This window comes from Oreochromis aureus, linkage group 6 (assembly GCF_013358895.1).
Source record: "Oreochromis aureus strain Israel breed Guangdong linkage group 6, ZZ_aureus, whole genome shotgun sequence".
Lineage (NCBI taxonomy): Eukaryota > Metazoa > Chordata > Actinopteri > Cichliformes > Cichlidae > Oreochromis > Oreochromis aureus.
The window spans coordinates 27,230,817-27,247,444 of NC_052947.1; the positions used below are offsets into that span (position 1 = coordinate 27,230,817).

The 16,628-nt window shown below is 40.5% G+C and overlaps 1 protein-coding gene across 2 annotated transcripts in view; it reads left to right on the forward strand.

Moving 5' to 3' along the window:
- Positions 1 to 16,628, forward strand: part of si:ch211-214c7.4 (mucin-17) — a 31,638-nt gene that overhangs the window by 5,807 nt on the left and 9,203 nt on the right. Inside the window, exons 2-4 of one of the 2 annotated variants that reach the window (XM_039613244.1) lie at positions 8,799 to 9,497; positions 9,648 to 9,738; positions 16,188 to 16,372. In XM_039613244.1, coding sequence (XP_039469178.1) covers positions 8,912 to 9,497; positions 9,648 to 9,738; positions 16,188 to 16,372 — 862 coding nt within the window. In that variant the 5' untranslated portion in view covers positions 8,799 to 8,911. The remainder of the gene's footprint in view (positions 1 to 8,798; positions 9,498 to 9,647; positions 9,739 to 16,187; positions 16,373 to 16,628) is intronic. The other variant, XM_039613245.1, reaches the window with a different exon arrangement.

Consider the following 16,628-nt stretch of genomic DNA (forward strand, 5'->3'; position numbering starts at 1 on the left):
ACAGTTCAGGGGTGTGGCTGTCAGAAGCATGTAGGCAAGGTGTGGGATCGGTGTCCATCTGGCCTCACCTCACCCGGCCCGGTCACAGAGATCGTAACTGATCTGGCTGCGGGCTCTTCAGTGTTATATTGACTATCTGCCTGCCTATAACCAGTTGGCTGGTGGACAGGGAGTAGCCACTGAGTTGATTTAATATGCCAAAAGTGATGTCATCTCTGGTTTCTCTACAGCCCAGCCATTCTCGACTTTTGACAGAAACTCGTAATTGGCTCTTGTTTTGAATTCAAGTTGTGGAAAATGTAACAGGCCTGTAACATGATGGCATATTTCTTCAATCTCTCTTTGACTACATTTAACTGCATTTGTCTTTTATCTATGTGTTTCTTATGGGGCTAAATTCTAGAGGTGGGCAGATTGATCCAGATATTGACAGTATCAGTACCAACACTGGAATTGGTAGTGGATGATACTAGCGTGAAAGGATCGATACTTTGTTTCTCTCCTCTAAGTTCAGTATATAGCCTGCTGTGTTGTGTTATTTATTTATTAAAAATGAAAAAAAATATATCTCAAACATGAACCTCTTTTGTTGACTGTCACATCTATTTTATTTATCACCTATAGAACATTTAAACAGAAGTTGACATAAAGTCCTTTAAAGACGGGCACATTTAGATTCCAGCCCACACCCCCTCCAAAAAACAAAAACAACCCTGAAAGGTGTGTGGGGGTTTTTTGTGTTAACTAATTATTGTCAATTTAGTGGTCTTTAAAACGTGTTCAGAACTTGCCAATTGATTATGACTCATGTCATGATACACTGCTCTCAAGGTAGTATCGGTATTGATAATGGCAATACTGGCCCTGTATTTATTTGGCATCGGATCTATACCGATCGATATCAATTTGTAGTGTCACACAGCACCTCGTGAATTCCTCTCAGACCCCCTTGATTTCCAATTTTAAATCATGCCTCACACGGGGACTCTGTTAGACTACTAGGTCACTCCTCCTTCATATACTCCTTCCTTGTTTTCTTTTGAGTGGGGTAATAGATTAGAGACTATGCTATTTTGAAAGGTAATATTTAACTCATGTACAAGTGGGCAAGGACAGCTCCAACGTGGAATAAAAGCTTCTTTTGAGTGATTATTGTTTGATGTGTAATCTTGTAATTAAGGTTTTTGTTACATGTAAAGAAGTTTGGTGTCTGCCAATGGGAAAAGTTACTAGGAGTGTGATTAAAAATGTGGTGTTTAATTTACTTAAACTTGAATACATTTTTGAATAACAGGGGTCAGAAATTACCTTTCTTTTTTAAGGTAGGTTGACCGATGGCAGATTTGAATGCTTCACTGTGTGTTCAGTATATTAAGAATGGGGTAGCTTCACACAAGTGTCCCTAGTCTTACAGGTGAAGTTTCAGTGCCAGCTGCTCCTCTGTCCCGCTGTACCAGTTAATCCTCTGAGCACCCACCCCCCATTCTCCTTAGCACCAAGCCTGAGGTGGGGGTACACACAATGGGGTCTGAATGCCCCCCCCGCCTCATAGCGCTATGATGTAAAACTCATTTATGCACTTATGCACACGAACATGTAAGAAGATCAGTTGTGATTGCACACAAATATCCATTCCTTTCCTCAGTACTTAGATTTTTACCTCATTGCTGTTATGGTTTGTTCCACTGTCAGGCTGTCCCTATGCCAGCAGGAAAGCCTGGCTTTTGCTTTTGAAAACCCTCCCAGGTTTGGAACAGATTGTAGCCCACTTCTCTGCAGTCCTTCAGACCACAGCACTGCCAATAGCTGGGAGTCCATCTTGTTTTATTGCCACTCCCTTAAGGGCTAGCCGGCTAAGTCCATTTAACTTGTAGCTTCACTTAACCACCTGCTCCTAATGACAGTGTTGAGGAGCTTACAGTCACTTAGCACCTGTTGGTCTCCTGTATGGAATTGATTAAGCTGCATGCTTAACATTTAGTCCAACTCCTGTGATTAAAGTGTTTTCTTTTTTCTTTTTGTCTTTGCCAGGAGCAGTGATTGTTGTCAGTCAGCACTTTCTTTTTTTTTTTTTTCAGTCTGTGCAGAATGTTTTGCTGAGGACAAGTGTTTTGGTGAAGACCGATAGACAACTTCTCGGCACGGTCTGGATAAACATTCATCAGTACAAATGCAGTCTTGGGTGCTGTGATGTAGGGCTTGTCAACACCAGCACATGGTTCAGTTATTCGGACAGATGAAAAGAAACTAGTGAAGCTGCAAGATCACTGAAGGTTAATGTGGTTCTTTGTTAACGGATAACGAGGTTCTTGAGTGCCATTTGTTGTCTTGATGGGTTTTCTCCAAAGAGTGAGGAGCATGTGTAGGTAGTGCTGCCTTACATGCATCAAGAGAATTTCAATGATGGCAATTGAAATTGATGTTCTAAAATTTGCAATCTGCTTTTGTTTATCAGAAGTGCAGAAATGACTGGAAAATGTATAGAATTCTGTTAAATAAGATAACAGACCTTTTTTCTTTAAAATATGCACGAATGGTCACACCCAAAAGACCCACTTTGAGGTAATGTCTTCGATAGCAAATTTTTTGCCTTAACAGTTAATTTATGACAGATGCAAGGAATTTCTACAGTTTTTCACTAGCTGTTTGTAACTGCTGGAAAGCTACATAAAGTCAATAATCCAATCGCTGTATTGCACTGCCCCCGATAGTAGCTGACAAGCAGGCCCATCCTTAACTGACTTCCTGTTTACTGATTATTTATAACTTGGTACGAGCTGGCACCTTTTTCTTTTTAGATAGAGATATTTATTTAATTATCTCGGATCAATTTGATGAAGTGAAGATGGGTTGTTCACAAAACATGGAGAAGGATGTATTTTCCACTATCTGTGCCATCAAGCCCAGATAGTGAATTACTCCTTGCAAGTGCATTCAGCCAGACCAGGTCTGGCTGTGCAGACCCACTGGCCAGTCTGCTGACTTAGCCTGTGGGTCAGTGGCTTCTGGATCTAACAGCAGATTTCTGGGCCCACAGTTAATATTCTAATGGTTGGTTATCATTTACAAAGCAGATATATTAAGAAAGTCAGTGGTTTCAAGAGAGAATTTTGGCAAATGGCATCTCTGTTTTGCTCTTTATATGGACTCCTTGAGCTGCATGAAGCCATGGTCTTCTAACTCATAATTTAGTCCAATGAACTATACTAGAAACTAGAGCTACTACCAAACGGCTCATTTCCTACTTATTGAAATGCAGATAGCTGTGTATAGTGATTGGGTCATTGTTAATCACTTTAGACCCAATCAATACCTATTACCGAAAGTCGCAGGAATTTCCTTCTTGGTTATGTAGAAATTTTGACAGGAAATTATAAGTGGAGGTGTATTGACACACCAGTGGTTTGTAATTGTGCAGCATCCAGTGGTTCTGAATTTCACCTTTTGACCTCCTTCTCACCAAAAACTCTTTATGAGTGGCTTAATGCACAGAGACTGAACTGTTCAGATGTTTGTTTTCCAAGAGCCAATTGGTTTTCTTTTCATTCTCTGTGAACTAAACACTGACTTGGTGATAAAGCAGAAACACCACTACTACCTTGTATGGTCAAGAGAAGCATGGATTTACACACACACACACACACACACACACACACACACACACACACACACACACACACACACACACACACACACACACACACACACACACACAGCCCCGTTTACTTGGACTCAGTTTGCCTACCTACTTAACATGAATTTGCTTTTAGATTCTTGTTTGAAGGCTCGTTCTGTAAATCCTAAAGGTTTATGAAGTGGTGAGTACAGTGGGATTGAGTGAATGCGAGTAGGTTTCTTCATTTTTATTTTTTTTATTTATTTTTTTTCTTTTAATGAGGATGAAGCCTGAGCTCAAGGTTAGGAAAACCCCTGCATTTCCCAAACGCCATTAAACGTCTTGTTTTGTTTTTCTTGTAATTTGAGTGCATAAATCGAACACCCTCTTCCTGTTTGCCCTTTTTACACACTCATTTGGGCTCTCACTTGAACTGAATACTGCCTGTGTTTTTTCCTGTGTGGTACATGCATCTGGCTCAGACTCACACCAGAGGAAAGTTAATGATCAGTCAACCCATTTGTATACTTGGCCCTACTTCACTCTAGTGCTGAACACTCCCAGACCTGAAACAACGGTCAAATTCACTACGGCAGCTTCCGTTTGCTTGAAAAACAATCTCTGAAGGTGTGGCTGTAGTAAGAATGCAGCGACGAATCAAGTGTGCCTGTGGAATTGCAGGAATGTGGGCAGGCCAGCAAATTCTGGTTTTCACTTTTTTCTGGCTGTCTCATTAATGGCGACAGATATTTTAATGTCACTCACACTCTGAACCTGCACCCTCTGCTCGTTCATACTCTGCATCTTTGTGCATGTACACACAGCCCACGCATTCATCACTCTCCATTTGACCCTTGCACTGTTGCTCATCTCATGCACACAAACGGACATGCACGCAGCCAGCTGTCGTTGTGTAGCCCCGAGGAGTCTTGAGGAAGTCAGAGCTGGAATGTGGATGGGGCGGATGTGCACTTGATACTGCTGCAGCTTTTAGGCCTTAACTTGCTTTTATTCTTCACTTTGAAGACGATGCAGCATTGACATGGATCATAAAGTAAAAACTCAACATTAACAAACTGAACTGGTCAGTTTCATGTAGCGCTAACACATTTGCATTATGGAGTAATCAAATCAAATCAAATCACCTTTATTGTCACGTCACATGTGCAGGTACACTGGTACAGTACATGCGAGTGAAATTCTTGTGTGCAAGCTTCACAAGCAACAGAGTTGTGCAAAATACAATAACGTGCAACAAGCAAAATATAAAAATGGCTAATCTAAAAAGTAATAATTATATGTACCATATATAAAGGTATATACATTACTGAATGTGTGTACTAAATATGTTTTTCTACGTGTGTGTGTGTGTGTGTGTGTGTGTGTGTGTGTGTGTGTGTGTGTGTGTGTGTGTGTGTATATACATAATATACATAATCCTTTTTCTTGAATAATTTGCTTTTTCAGCTAGCAGTCCAGAATGCACAATATTGGATGTATTGACACTAGGGCAGGGCAGTATGGCCAAAAATTTTTATGACGCTCGATAGATAGACGTATTAGTGTGTGTGGGGTTTTTTTTTTTTTTTGTTTGTTTGTTTTTAAAGTATTTTCACTGAAACAAGCAGCTGGGTTTTTTTTGGTTTTTTTTGTTTGTTTGTTTTTTGAGGGGGGGGGGGGGTTTCCTCTCAATGGGCATTAAAGCTATATAAAAAATTTAACAGTGCAAATGGAAATTCCAAAAGGCATTTCCAGTGGAAATGGGCTGACATATCCCGAGCATAACAATGTATAATATCCACAAAACTTAAAAAGAGGTTATACACGCACAATACGGTAATATTATGTTGAAGTACAGTACGTATCAATCCGCGAGGCTCCTGACTACGGTTGCAGTAATGCTCCGATAATCCATCATTCTCTGTTGCCGCCATGATTTTTCTGCCATGTGCGTAGGAAAACAAAGGAACTGCACATGCGCATTTTACCCATATTCTATCGCGATATTTCATTTTCTTATCATTGCCTAGCTTTTTACCGGTATTACCGTGAACGGTATGATATGGCCCAACCCCAATTGACACAATCCTCACAGCTGTGTGACGCATAGAATGCGTTACAACGAAATGGATACGGGATAACTGTACATTGAATAGCTGAAATATTTTCCTTGTTTACTTCACTGGCTTTTTTCCATTTATCTACAGTTTCTAAGCATACAGTCTGTCATGTGTATTTGTTTCATATTTACAGCATCATTAGCAGTCTGCAAATCTGCAGTTGACAGCATCTGTATCAACAGATCACCTCCAGCATTCTGCACAGTGCATCCCAAACCTCTGTCGTGCTCTAAACGCAGCTAAATCCCCCTGTGCTTGTATTAACACAGTATTAAAAGTGACCCATTTTTTTTCCATGCACCACTTCTAATGTCGAGACTGAGATATGGGTTACAACAGATGCAATTAAACTGCCTGAAGACAGAAGTCCGAAATAAAATGTAATGACACACGAGGCCATATTTCTATTTCAGTGGAATGTAAATGCCACAAAGACTACAGAGTTCTTGCTCTGTTAGAGCGATTGTGTCTAGACAGTCTAATAAAGTAATGACTACATTAAATAACACTCTCTTCTCTCGCTTTTGGTCAAATGCACTGCTGCAGTCTGTTAGCCTTCAGGCATTTGCTTTCATCACAAAATCTGCAAAATGTACTAGATGTCAGGCATATTGAGTGATGTTGGCTAGAAAAAGGTACGCTGCACTCATGAGAATTATGGCTCATCAGCGAACTGATTTTCGACACAAAATCTGCAGTTCTGAATAAAAATCATTAATTTAAAGAGCAGAATTGTCCAGAAGTTGCTCTGCAGAGCAACCTCGCTGTAAGACGTCGCTAATCTCTGCACGACCGTGTGGCTGGGAGTTTGCTCATCTATTCGCTTCCCCTCTGTGCAACGTCACAAAGAGTCAGCTGGTCACAGATGATGCCTTTTACTTGCCCAGAAGGGGGTCATCATCGCAGGAGGAATCTGCTTCGGGCTTCTGTTTGCTAAGCTCCTAGCATTAGTAGCTTGACTGGCAACAGTATGCCAAGTACAGTACTGTCTGAGTAATCTGGGTAAAGTTTATTGAGAAGAATAACCAGAAAGTCTCCTCCAAGAGCAACACCCCAGTAAATGTTCAGACCTTAATGTCAGTACAACTATATTAAAATGGCTGAGAAGTGGTGAGGGGGATGTGAAAACGACCCCAGTTTTTCACATTTAGGTCTTACCTGTTTTGACTCCCAGTTTGGTTCAAATGTAAATTGTGATACTTTGGGATTTAGTTTGCGTATCACTATTCTCAGAGCTTTGCATATTTGGCTAACTAATCCTTACGTGAAGCTTGATGTTTTCCATGAAATGACACAAAATTACATTCAGTGCACTGCTCTCTCCTAACTTTGCTTACTTTGCGAGATTTTTAGCCACAAGAATCAGAGAAGGAAACATATGGAGTAGATTGAAACAACTGTTAAAAACTGAAGTTAGCAAAGCAAACGGGTTGGGTCAGTTATTTAAAAGTAACAAAGAAAAGGACTCTGTAGCTTTTATCGGCAGCTGTGGGGGTTGTGGTGGGGGTTCAATTTGGTTTAAAGACACCAAAAACTCTAAACAGACTAGTCAAACAAGTTTTTTCCAGAATTTCCAACCAATAGTCCATGATGAATATGCATTTAGAGGCATGAATCAGTAGTTATTGTTAAGACTTGATATCGAAAAGTAAATATTTAACCTTCTTGCTGTGGGAGAGAAATAAAAGTCCGGAATCTCCGAAAAAATGACAGGAAAAAAAAAGTTACTGTAGTGCATGCTGTTGTACACTTTGTGGCTTTATAAATGCACTGAGTAATCTGATGTCTGTGGAAACTCTTGCTCTTTGGAACTGTTAGTTTATGTCAGATGTTTTTGCTTATCTGTAGGGGTTTAGGACTTTTACAAATATTTAGAGTAGAGGAGAGTGCATTTGCCATAAAATTCAGGTCATTAAGTTTCTATAGTGGAAAAGCAGCTTTGCTCTCTTGGTTTACCTAATTTAACTACTTGACCATTTTCTAGAAGATATTTGCTGGGTTTTTCCTGTCCATCTTTATCCATTGCACAGTTTGTTTGCTGTACCATGCAGGACTTCTGCTTGCTAGATCATCCATCTGTATAGCAATTGACTGGTTCTAGATCTAAATGCAGGGGGAAGTAGAGAAGGGGGTGGGTGGGGGGCTATAGAAAACCAGGAGATGAGTGTTTAGGAGGGGGTTGGTAGAGGGCTCTGTGGTCAAAAGGGCAAAGACACGAGGCCTATGGGTAAAAGGGATGATTGAGGGAGGGGATGAATCCATTAAGCATCTGGGAACAGCTTTGTCCCGTCATAGCAATATAAATTTTACTTTGGTGGTTAATAAGCTGAAGATCTGCAACTCAACTGGCACGCAATCTCCAGATTGCCCCTTGTGCTTCGTTTTTGTCAGTTCTTCACCACACTTCTTTATAATTAATGTCAAGTTCTGATTTTCCACAATTTACGTCTTTTTGCCATTGCACTAAATCTGTTAAACAATCATAGGATGATATTAGTATTACATTGCATCTGTTCAACACAAAACTATCGACAACAAATGGGTTATTTGATGCTCGTTTCCCACCATCTCATCCTCTGTGGGCTCACATCTAGGAAACCCTCTCCTGGCTTTCAGCTCTCCAAACCACAGATTTTTATTTTTTTTAAGCTGCTGGAAGCAATTTGGAGCAGTGTTTTTTCTCAGTTAAAGCAATTTACTTTCTCTTTATTGTGGTATTTTAATGGTAATTTCCTTTAGTTTAAGTAGATTCTTAGCCATTATTGATGCATTATTGTCATGGTTGTGCCGCATTAGTTGATGGAGTAGTCACTCTAGAGGAGGGTGATTTTTAGTGAGAATATTTGCTGGCATCTCAGGCTGCTCACTTCCTGTGTTTCTTAAACTCCCCCAAATTCCACTGAGGCCCCTTACCATAACTGCTGTTTCCTTTGGCTGACAGGGACATGTTTATCGTGTGAATCCATGATATTGCGGGTTTAATTCAGCTTTAAGTTGAAGTACATTTAGTGTAGTCAAAACTGAGCTTGGAGATTAACCCGCATTTTCTTATTCTTTTTCAGCAGGACATCCTTGTTAAGGATAAGAGGAACTGACCATTCAGGACAGGTGTGAGCCCGTAGACGTAGATATCTGCATCAACTCCAGCAGCATCCACACGTTTCTGAAGTAGGGTATGAAACCGGATGGGGTTAGCATGGAAACTACAGAGCCCAGTGAAGGTGAAGCTACTACTGTAACAGAGCCTTCCTCATTACAAGAAAACATAACTGAACAAGCCCCATCACAGGCAGATGATGTAGCAAATGATACTGCATTAGCAGCTGCTCCAAAGGCCAATGGCAAACCAGTGGCTGCGCAGGCCAAAGTCAAACCAAAAGCTGGTGGGCCTCAAACGAAGCTTTCGGCCTCTGCGGGGGCTTCCAGCTCACGGCCTGGTACTGCCTCAAATCGCACTGCGAATGATGTCAGATCCTCCTCCGGTGTTTCTGCTGCTACAGGCAAGAAGACTGCAGCAACATATGCGGCAAAAACATCTTCGTTAGCAGGAGCTGTACCCAAAAGACCACTGGGTACATCAGCAGTTTCCACAACAGCCAAGAACCAAACTAGAGTGCCTGACAAGAGGTCTGCTGGACTTGCCAGGACTACCTCTGTTGCTGCTGCCACAGTAACAAATGGTACCAAACCATCCGTGAATGGCACACCTAAGAAGAAACCTGCAACGGAGACTGTTAATGGAGCTAAACCCAAAACTACAGGTGAGTCTTAAGGAGCTGTGACAGCTTAAGGTTCAACACAGTTCTCCAAATAAGGTATGATGAATAAATGGTCTTGCTCTGATTTCTGTGTCGTCTCATTTTCTTTTCTGTTTGTTTGTTTGTTGTTGGTTTTTTTCCTTCTCATTTTAGCTGCTGCCAGCAGAGCCCCTTCCACTGCTCCAAAAACCAGTGCTTTGACCACAGCTAAAGCTGCTGGTGCTGCTGCATCAAAAACCACAAGGTATGGATATCTGTCATAAACTGGGAATAGGTTCCGGCAGTTTATAAGTCTAATAGCAGTCTGTGAAAATGATGTGGTTAGAAAGCCCCTTTATTTTATCAGTGGTGTGCCAACAGATACTCCTCTCTTACTTCCTCCATCCTCTTCTGTTTCTTTCATACATGTCTTCCTTTTCTCTGATCTCGCTCTGAGATCAGAGTTTTGTAATCCCCTTACAAACTGGATGAGAGGATGACTTTATCTCAATGCGCTGAAAAGGAGCAGTGAAGAACGATGCTCATTGTGGTCTTTGGGCCATTATTGAGTCAAATTTCACTTCAAGTGTGTGAGTCACGTTAGCAGAAATAACCTGAGACAGAGGGCCTTAACAGAACCAGTGATACTGAAGAACTACTGCTTTGTCATAGGCAGACCCCCCCTCCGGCAGAAACCAGACCCACCTCCCCAGGGCAGAGAGCTGTTGACTTGGATCATAATCCCCTCTCATACTGGGTTGGTGGTTTGGATAGAGCGCTCTAGTTGGACTAAACAAAGCACGAATGATCCTTTTGTCTGCTGTAGAATTTAATGGTTGACCCAGTCACTGCTGTCACTTCCACTAGAAATCTTTTGTTATGCATTTATTATGTACTGTAGAACATGATTGCCACCTGAAAGCCAAAGCATGAGAAACGAGTCATTGCAAAGTTTTTGAGTTTTTGATTTTGTGAGACATTTCTGCAAATGAAGTGTTCTTTTGTTATACTTCACAAAGAATTGGACATAATAGACCAATCCAGCATCTTTCTACAGGATGTGATGTTCTGTATGGAGAGGCTTGATTAGATTTGATCTCCCCTTGCCTTTCCTCTTAATGCCCTCTTATTGAATAAAGCAATAATGTGCTGCCCTGTGCTGCATCGCCATTCCTTCAAGCAACAAAGACTCATTATATTCTTATTTGTCTGAAAGTAACTGTCATGCTGTAGATACCTGTTTATAAACTCTCACTAGTTTCAGTACCATTTGTGAAACTGATGCAAAAATTTGTATTAGGCTTGAGCATGGAAAGGAATAATGCTAAATCATTTTATTACTTGCCCGGAGATGTCTTGTGGTGTGTTGTTTTGGGGTTTTTTTTTTGTTGTTGTTGTTTTTGGTTTTTTTGTTTGTTAAATCACATTTTCAGTTTCCCTTTTTATCGTAAGTTCATTAAGCTTTAGCTGCTAAGATTGAATATTTAAGTTATTAATACTCTGTCTGTGAATCCATCTAAGATCACAGGTCTAAAAACCCAGTGATATTTGTTTTACAATGATATAAAAGGAGAAATGCTGCAAACTCCCAGACCAGAGAGAAGAGGTGGTTTTTGGTTAATCAGCTATTCATGTTCTTTTCTTCTTCTTCTTTTTTTCCAACTGTGGCCAAGATCATTTTATAAAAGGAAAAAAAAAAAAATCCAAAGCAGCACCAGGTTGTCTGTCCAGATAGCTGGAAGTATTTTCTGTTATTCTGTACAAGTGTGTTTTCTGCCGGTGGAAGGGTGTGTACATGAAGAAGCAGATCCTCTGAATTAATTAGTTGAGGCATTTCAAGTGTCAGAGTCTGATTACACTGCTGCATCATCCTTATGTGATTGTTTCCTGGGACTTGGCATCAAGCACTCGGCATTCAGGAGAACAGCAGCAGGTGCCTGTTGGGGGGGCGGGGTGTTTGTGTGTGAGACGGTAAAGTCAGTAGCGTGTCAAATCCAATGTGTAGGAACATTAGTGGTGGTGTGCATTTCACTTGGTGTTTGTGCTAGCTCTCTGTTAGAGTCGGGCACAAACATCAGCGAGACATGACGTGCATTAGTTGTAAGCCTTGAATAGGGCTGGGCATTATGACAAATTTTTAGGTTTATATTTTTGTGGTCTTTTTACATTAATAGGATGCAGTGTTATCCACACAACTGGATTCTACACATGTATGCACGAAGAGTATGTGTGAGCAATAATCAGCCTATTTCAAGTGAATTCTTCACCCAGACACAAATTTGTTTTTCTTAAGCTCTGGATGTAAAGTAGTGTAGTCCATATTTTGTGTAGTGGCACATGAGTTCCTGGTGCCGGTTCTGGTCAGAATAATAGTCATTTAAATTCACTGAAATCGGTTTACCCTGTGACCGTACAGTATTATGATAATTGTTTAAACTTCCTGTAAACTTTAAATGGCTCCTGACTGAGAAACTGACTGCCTTTAGAACTATCCTACTATTTAATAATGTATAAAGCATTTTCCCCAAATTTGTATTATTTTTTATTATTATTATTATTATTATTATTATTATTATTTTTTCTTTAAAGATGATTTCTGGTTCACACTGTTCAGCAGTATTCTTCTTTATTGCTCCAACCTTTCATAGAAATGCATACAACAGGCTTTAATGGTGGTGTAGGACTGGGGGAAGACCTGCACAAACGGGATCTCCTGTTGCTTGTAATTTCAGCTCTGCTGTGTGTACTGTATTATTATACTGCTGTGAAAACAGTAGTTATTGTTAGCCAAACTATCCCGCAGGAGGAAGCCATATTGACAATTTCGTACATGTAAATATTTCATGTGGACTTGAGTAGCAGCACACACTGCCTGAGACGAACCTCTTTCTCTCCCAACAGGAGAAGTGACTTAAAGTAATAAATCATTTAAAAATAATTTTACCAATGGAGAAAGTGAATGAAGGGTACATAGGATTTGATGATTGTGTTAGACTTATGAGCTTTTAAAAAATGGGATCAGTGCCTGGGAACAGTGGGAATAAAACCTGATTGATCAGCAGTGCTGGGTCTGTGAACACTCGTGAACAGTGAAGTCAGGAATGTTTTATTTATTTCAGGGTTTCTTAGCTACACCATGTAACAGACACAACATCACTGGGACAGAGACATCCTCCAGTCCTCTGAAACAGATTAAGATTAATAACTGGAATAGAAGCCAAATGTTGTCAGATCTGACATTTGCTTTGGTCCACTCTCCTCTGATGATGGGTTGTGGTGTCCTTGGACTCACTGAGCAATCCGTTCTTGTCCACCCCACCCCCTCTTCCATTCTGTCTTCTCTGCCTCTTCATCCCTTTTCCCCCTGCCTTCTGTACATGCACAGTGCTGGGAATTTGGCCAGGAACTCCTTAAGTCCTCCTTAAAACCTCCACATCCATCTAAAATTCAAACTAATTTATCATTTAGCTGCGCGTACAATAAAATTCAGCCCATGTCATGTTGCTGAACAGTCTATAAGATGATTAACGTTCAAAGGGTCACTGTGGAAATGGACAGAATTGCTGGTGGGCAGTTCTCCTGGATCTGTAGACTTAGGATGCTAAAAGCAAAAATACAATTGAAAATGCATTCAAATTTTTTTGCATTATCCCTTTAGGGATGAAACAGTCATTTCTCACCAACAGTGTTGGCAGGGAGCAGGATTACTCCAACAGGAAAGACCCATGGCATCTGTCACACTGACAGTGGGTGCCTAGAGCATTAGAGCCAAAAACTGTCTGCACAGCTACCGCTAGGCTCCAGACTGCACTGAGTTGATTCATGCCTTGACTCTTTATTGTCAAGGAGATAACAGAAAGCCCACACAAGCCTTAGGAATGTGTGCGCCTCTGTGGAAGGAGTAAATCAGCTAGTTTTGGACAAGCTACAAACCAAACAAGGTACTGCAGGAGCTATCCATCTTACTCTACACCATTTGAAGTGATTTGAGTGGAAAGGGAGGGGGGGGGGCAAAGACAAAAGGATATATAATTAAACTACAATGTGTGCAGTGTGTCCAGTAGATCAGTAAAATAAAAATGTCTTTTTTTTTTCTTTTTTTTTTGTTAAGGGTAAACCAATTTGATTAAAGTATAATGGGTATACTTTTTATTTTGTTGACTAATTTGGTGTATTGTATAAATGTGTCAAATTCAATAAAGCAAAGTGCAACAAAAAGCAACAGTGGCTTACTAGATGTAGGAAAAGGGGTTGTAGATGGAGTAGGTTTGGCTTCCAAAAGCCCCTCAAGCTCATGTTTACACTTCCAGTTTTGGCAAAACAGATGTTGCAAATGCTCAGTGCATTAATGACGTGGGCGTATTTCGGCATCTGCTCTAGATATTAATATGAATGCATGGCAAGGAAAGCCCATTAAGTATCAGTGACTCCCCTCCTTTGTCGACCTTTGGCTTTCTGATGACCTCATGTTAGGACATTAACATCACATGGATGGCTGTTCAGAGCCTCTCATCTCTTTGGACTGTGGTTTGTATTGATTTCAGGCCTCTGTTGGCAGGAAATGTAATCTGTACTACTACATCAACAGCAGAACCACCAGCCACCACCCATAGACCATGTGTGGAGGCATTAATGGGACTGTCTTTTCCTCTTTGTGCTGGTTCTCTTGATCAAAATTGATGAGTTGTGACTTGCTATAAAACAGTGGAAGGCAGAGCAGGGTTGTTTGAGGTCATGTCTGTGAACTCCTGCTACCCTCTCTATTCCCATCACTTTACAGTCTTTTCTCTCTTGCTTGCTCCCCCTGTAGATAAAGTCATTAACTCAATTTTGTCCACCTTGATTCCTCTTATAATTGGGTGGTGCTGTCAGGTTATATTTTGCTTGCATGCAGTATTAGATGGAAACAGCATCAGTACATTTTTTCCTAGTTTTATTCTTATTTTTTTTTTTTTTACTGAAATCTTAGATATGTGCCCACTGCCTCCATGTATCTGCGGTTTGGTTTGTTTGTTTGTTTGGTTTGTTTTGTTTTGTCTCCCCCCCCCCTGCTTTTTATCAGTACCCAACCTTAAGTCTGGGCTGACATTATCTCAGTGTATGGCACAATTTGCTGTGTTTGGGCTTCTCTTTACATTACGATCCAAATCATCTATCTGATAGCAGCCAATTACAACATCCCTTAGCTATGTCTGTACAGTGGTTGTCTGATCTCTAGGGAAACAGATGGCCATTGTAATGGTTATTGTAATGTGGGAGAAGCATGCAACCCAACTGAACGGCGTCAACGTTATTGTGTATTCTCCTGTTCGTGTCTGTATCAGCTACCAAATCAGCAGGCCAGGTCAAAAAGAGTAAGACACAAGGAAGATTGTTGTGCTTGTGAAGAGTCCTCTTAGTTCCTGAGGGAAAAACTTTGTTAGAAAATGGTTTGCGTGTGAATTTTTTACAGGCTGAGGTTTTGCATCGTTTGTTCAATGTAGCACTGAGGGCTGGACCTGCCTGCAACTGCAACTCGCTCATTTAACCAACTGTCTTTACTTGTAGGTCAGTTAAAGAAGTAGTGTTCAACAGGCCAGGTTGTTGACTCCATTTTATTAAAAAAAATAAAATAAAATGACGACCGCTATGACAAATTATTAGTCAGCGAAATTGCCTTCGCCACCTACTAAAATTAAGCATGTTTAAAGCACTTATACACTGGGTTCACTGTTCAAACCTGGAATCTTTTACAGTCTGTGTCGTGGAGCTAGTGTCGTGGAGCTAATGTCTTATGCACAAAGGCTGAATGATGTTGATTGCTCCAATGTGCTCCTGCTTATCTGGTCTGGTGTATTCAAAGCTACTGAATGGGTGGCATGTACTACTTTCTAAACACTGTCCACACAACGTCCTTTCTCATTAGTATTTCCAGTAGTGCGTATTCATCTGAAGCAAAATATTTCTTGCTCCATGTCACATGTGAGGAAGAAGAACTGGAAATAATCGAGACCTGAAGCTGTCAGAAGCTCATGTATGAAAGTGTCTATGATGTAATATAATGAGACTCTGTTGTAGGCATAATGTAAAGGAAGTGCTGAGGGAGATATACTGTGAAGGACTTACTTGTCTAGTAGGGAAGCAGTAAAAGGTGAGGTGTGTGGGACTAGTAGATTCAGCTTTTTGTAGTTGCAGTTGGTGTGACTTAGTAGATCACTGCAGTGTCTCATGAGAACTCCAGACTGAGTAGCGAATCAGGAACTTGGTGAAGAAGAGACTGTAAATTTTTCTTCTCTACCATCAACTCTTCTTTTGGCCTTTTATGGCTATTAGTTCCCATTTCTCTCCTCATTCTGCTTTAGCCTTTGGTGGTTTGTGGGGTGTGTGGGTTTTTTGTTTTTTTTTTTTTTTTGTTGTTTTTTTTTCCCTCCCCTGACTCCATGTGTTGGTAATGGCATGACAGTGAAGAAGGCATTATTACATGGCTGTAGATGAAAGGTGTGTTAATGGATATCCATTGTTGAAATTACCTTTGTGGCTTATATTAGTTGATCATTTATTTATGTTCGTAAATGCATGCCAAGGTGGAGTCTTTGATTTCATGCTTGAGCTTTTGTTAACAAAATGAATGAACCACACAATAAAGCTGTGTGTTCAGGGTTTTTTTTTTGTTTGTTTGTTTTTTTTTTTTTTTTTTTTTTTTAATTTCCTACACATTGTTTTTCTCTGCCTCAGGCCTTCTCCAATTCTCTCGACTTCTCGACCTACGTCCACCACATCCAGGCCTCCCGCAGCTACAACCAAGCTCTCCACCACTCCAACTGCCAAAACTACTGTTTCCAGAGTTAATACAGCCCCATCTACTGGTAGGACCACATCAGCACAGCCTAAACCACCAACAGCAGCTGCTGCTAAGAAAGGTGAGAAGACCTCGTTCTTACAAGACGCTCTGAAGTCCAATTTGTGTCTGTATATCTGAGGCATAGATAATGCTCAGATATTAGTGAAAAAAAAATGTTGTCTGAATCTTTGGAATAGAAATGCCTTGTATTTGTTTCTTCTTTAGCACATTCTACTCAACTTAAAATAGTCAGCTACCTGCATTTGACTATTCATACATCAGCTACAGCTGCATGATGATCAACCAGTAGGAGTGTATGAATTTATGTTTTATTA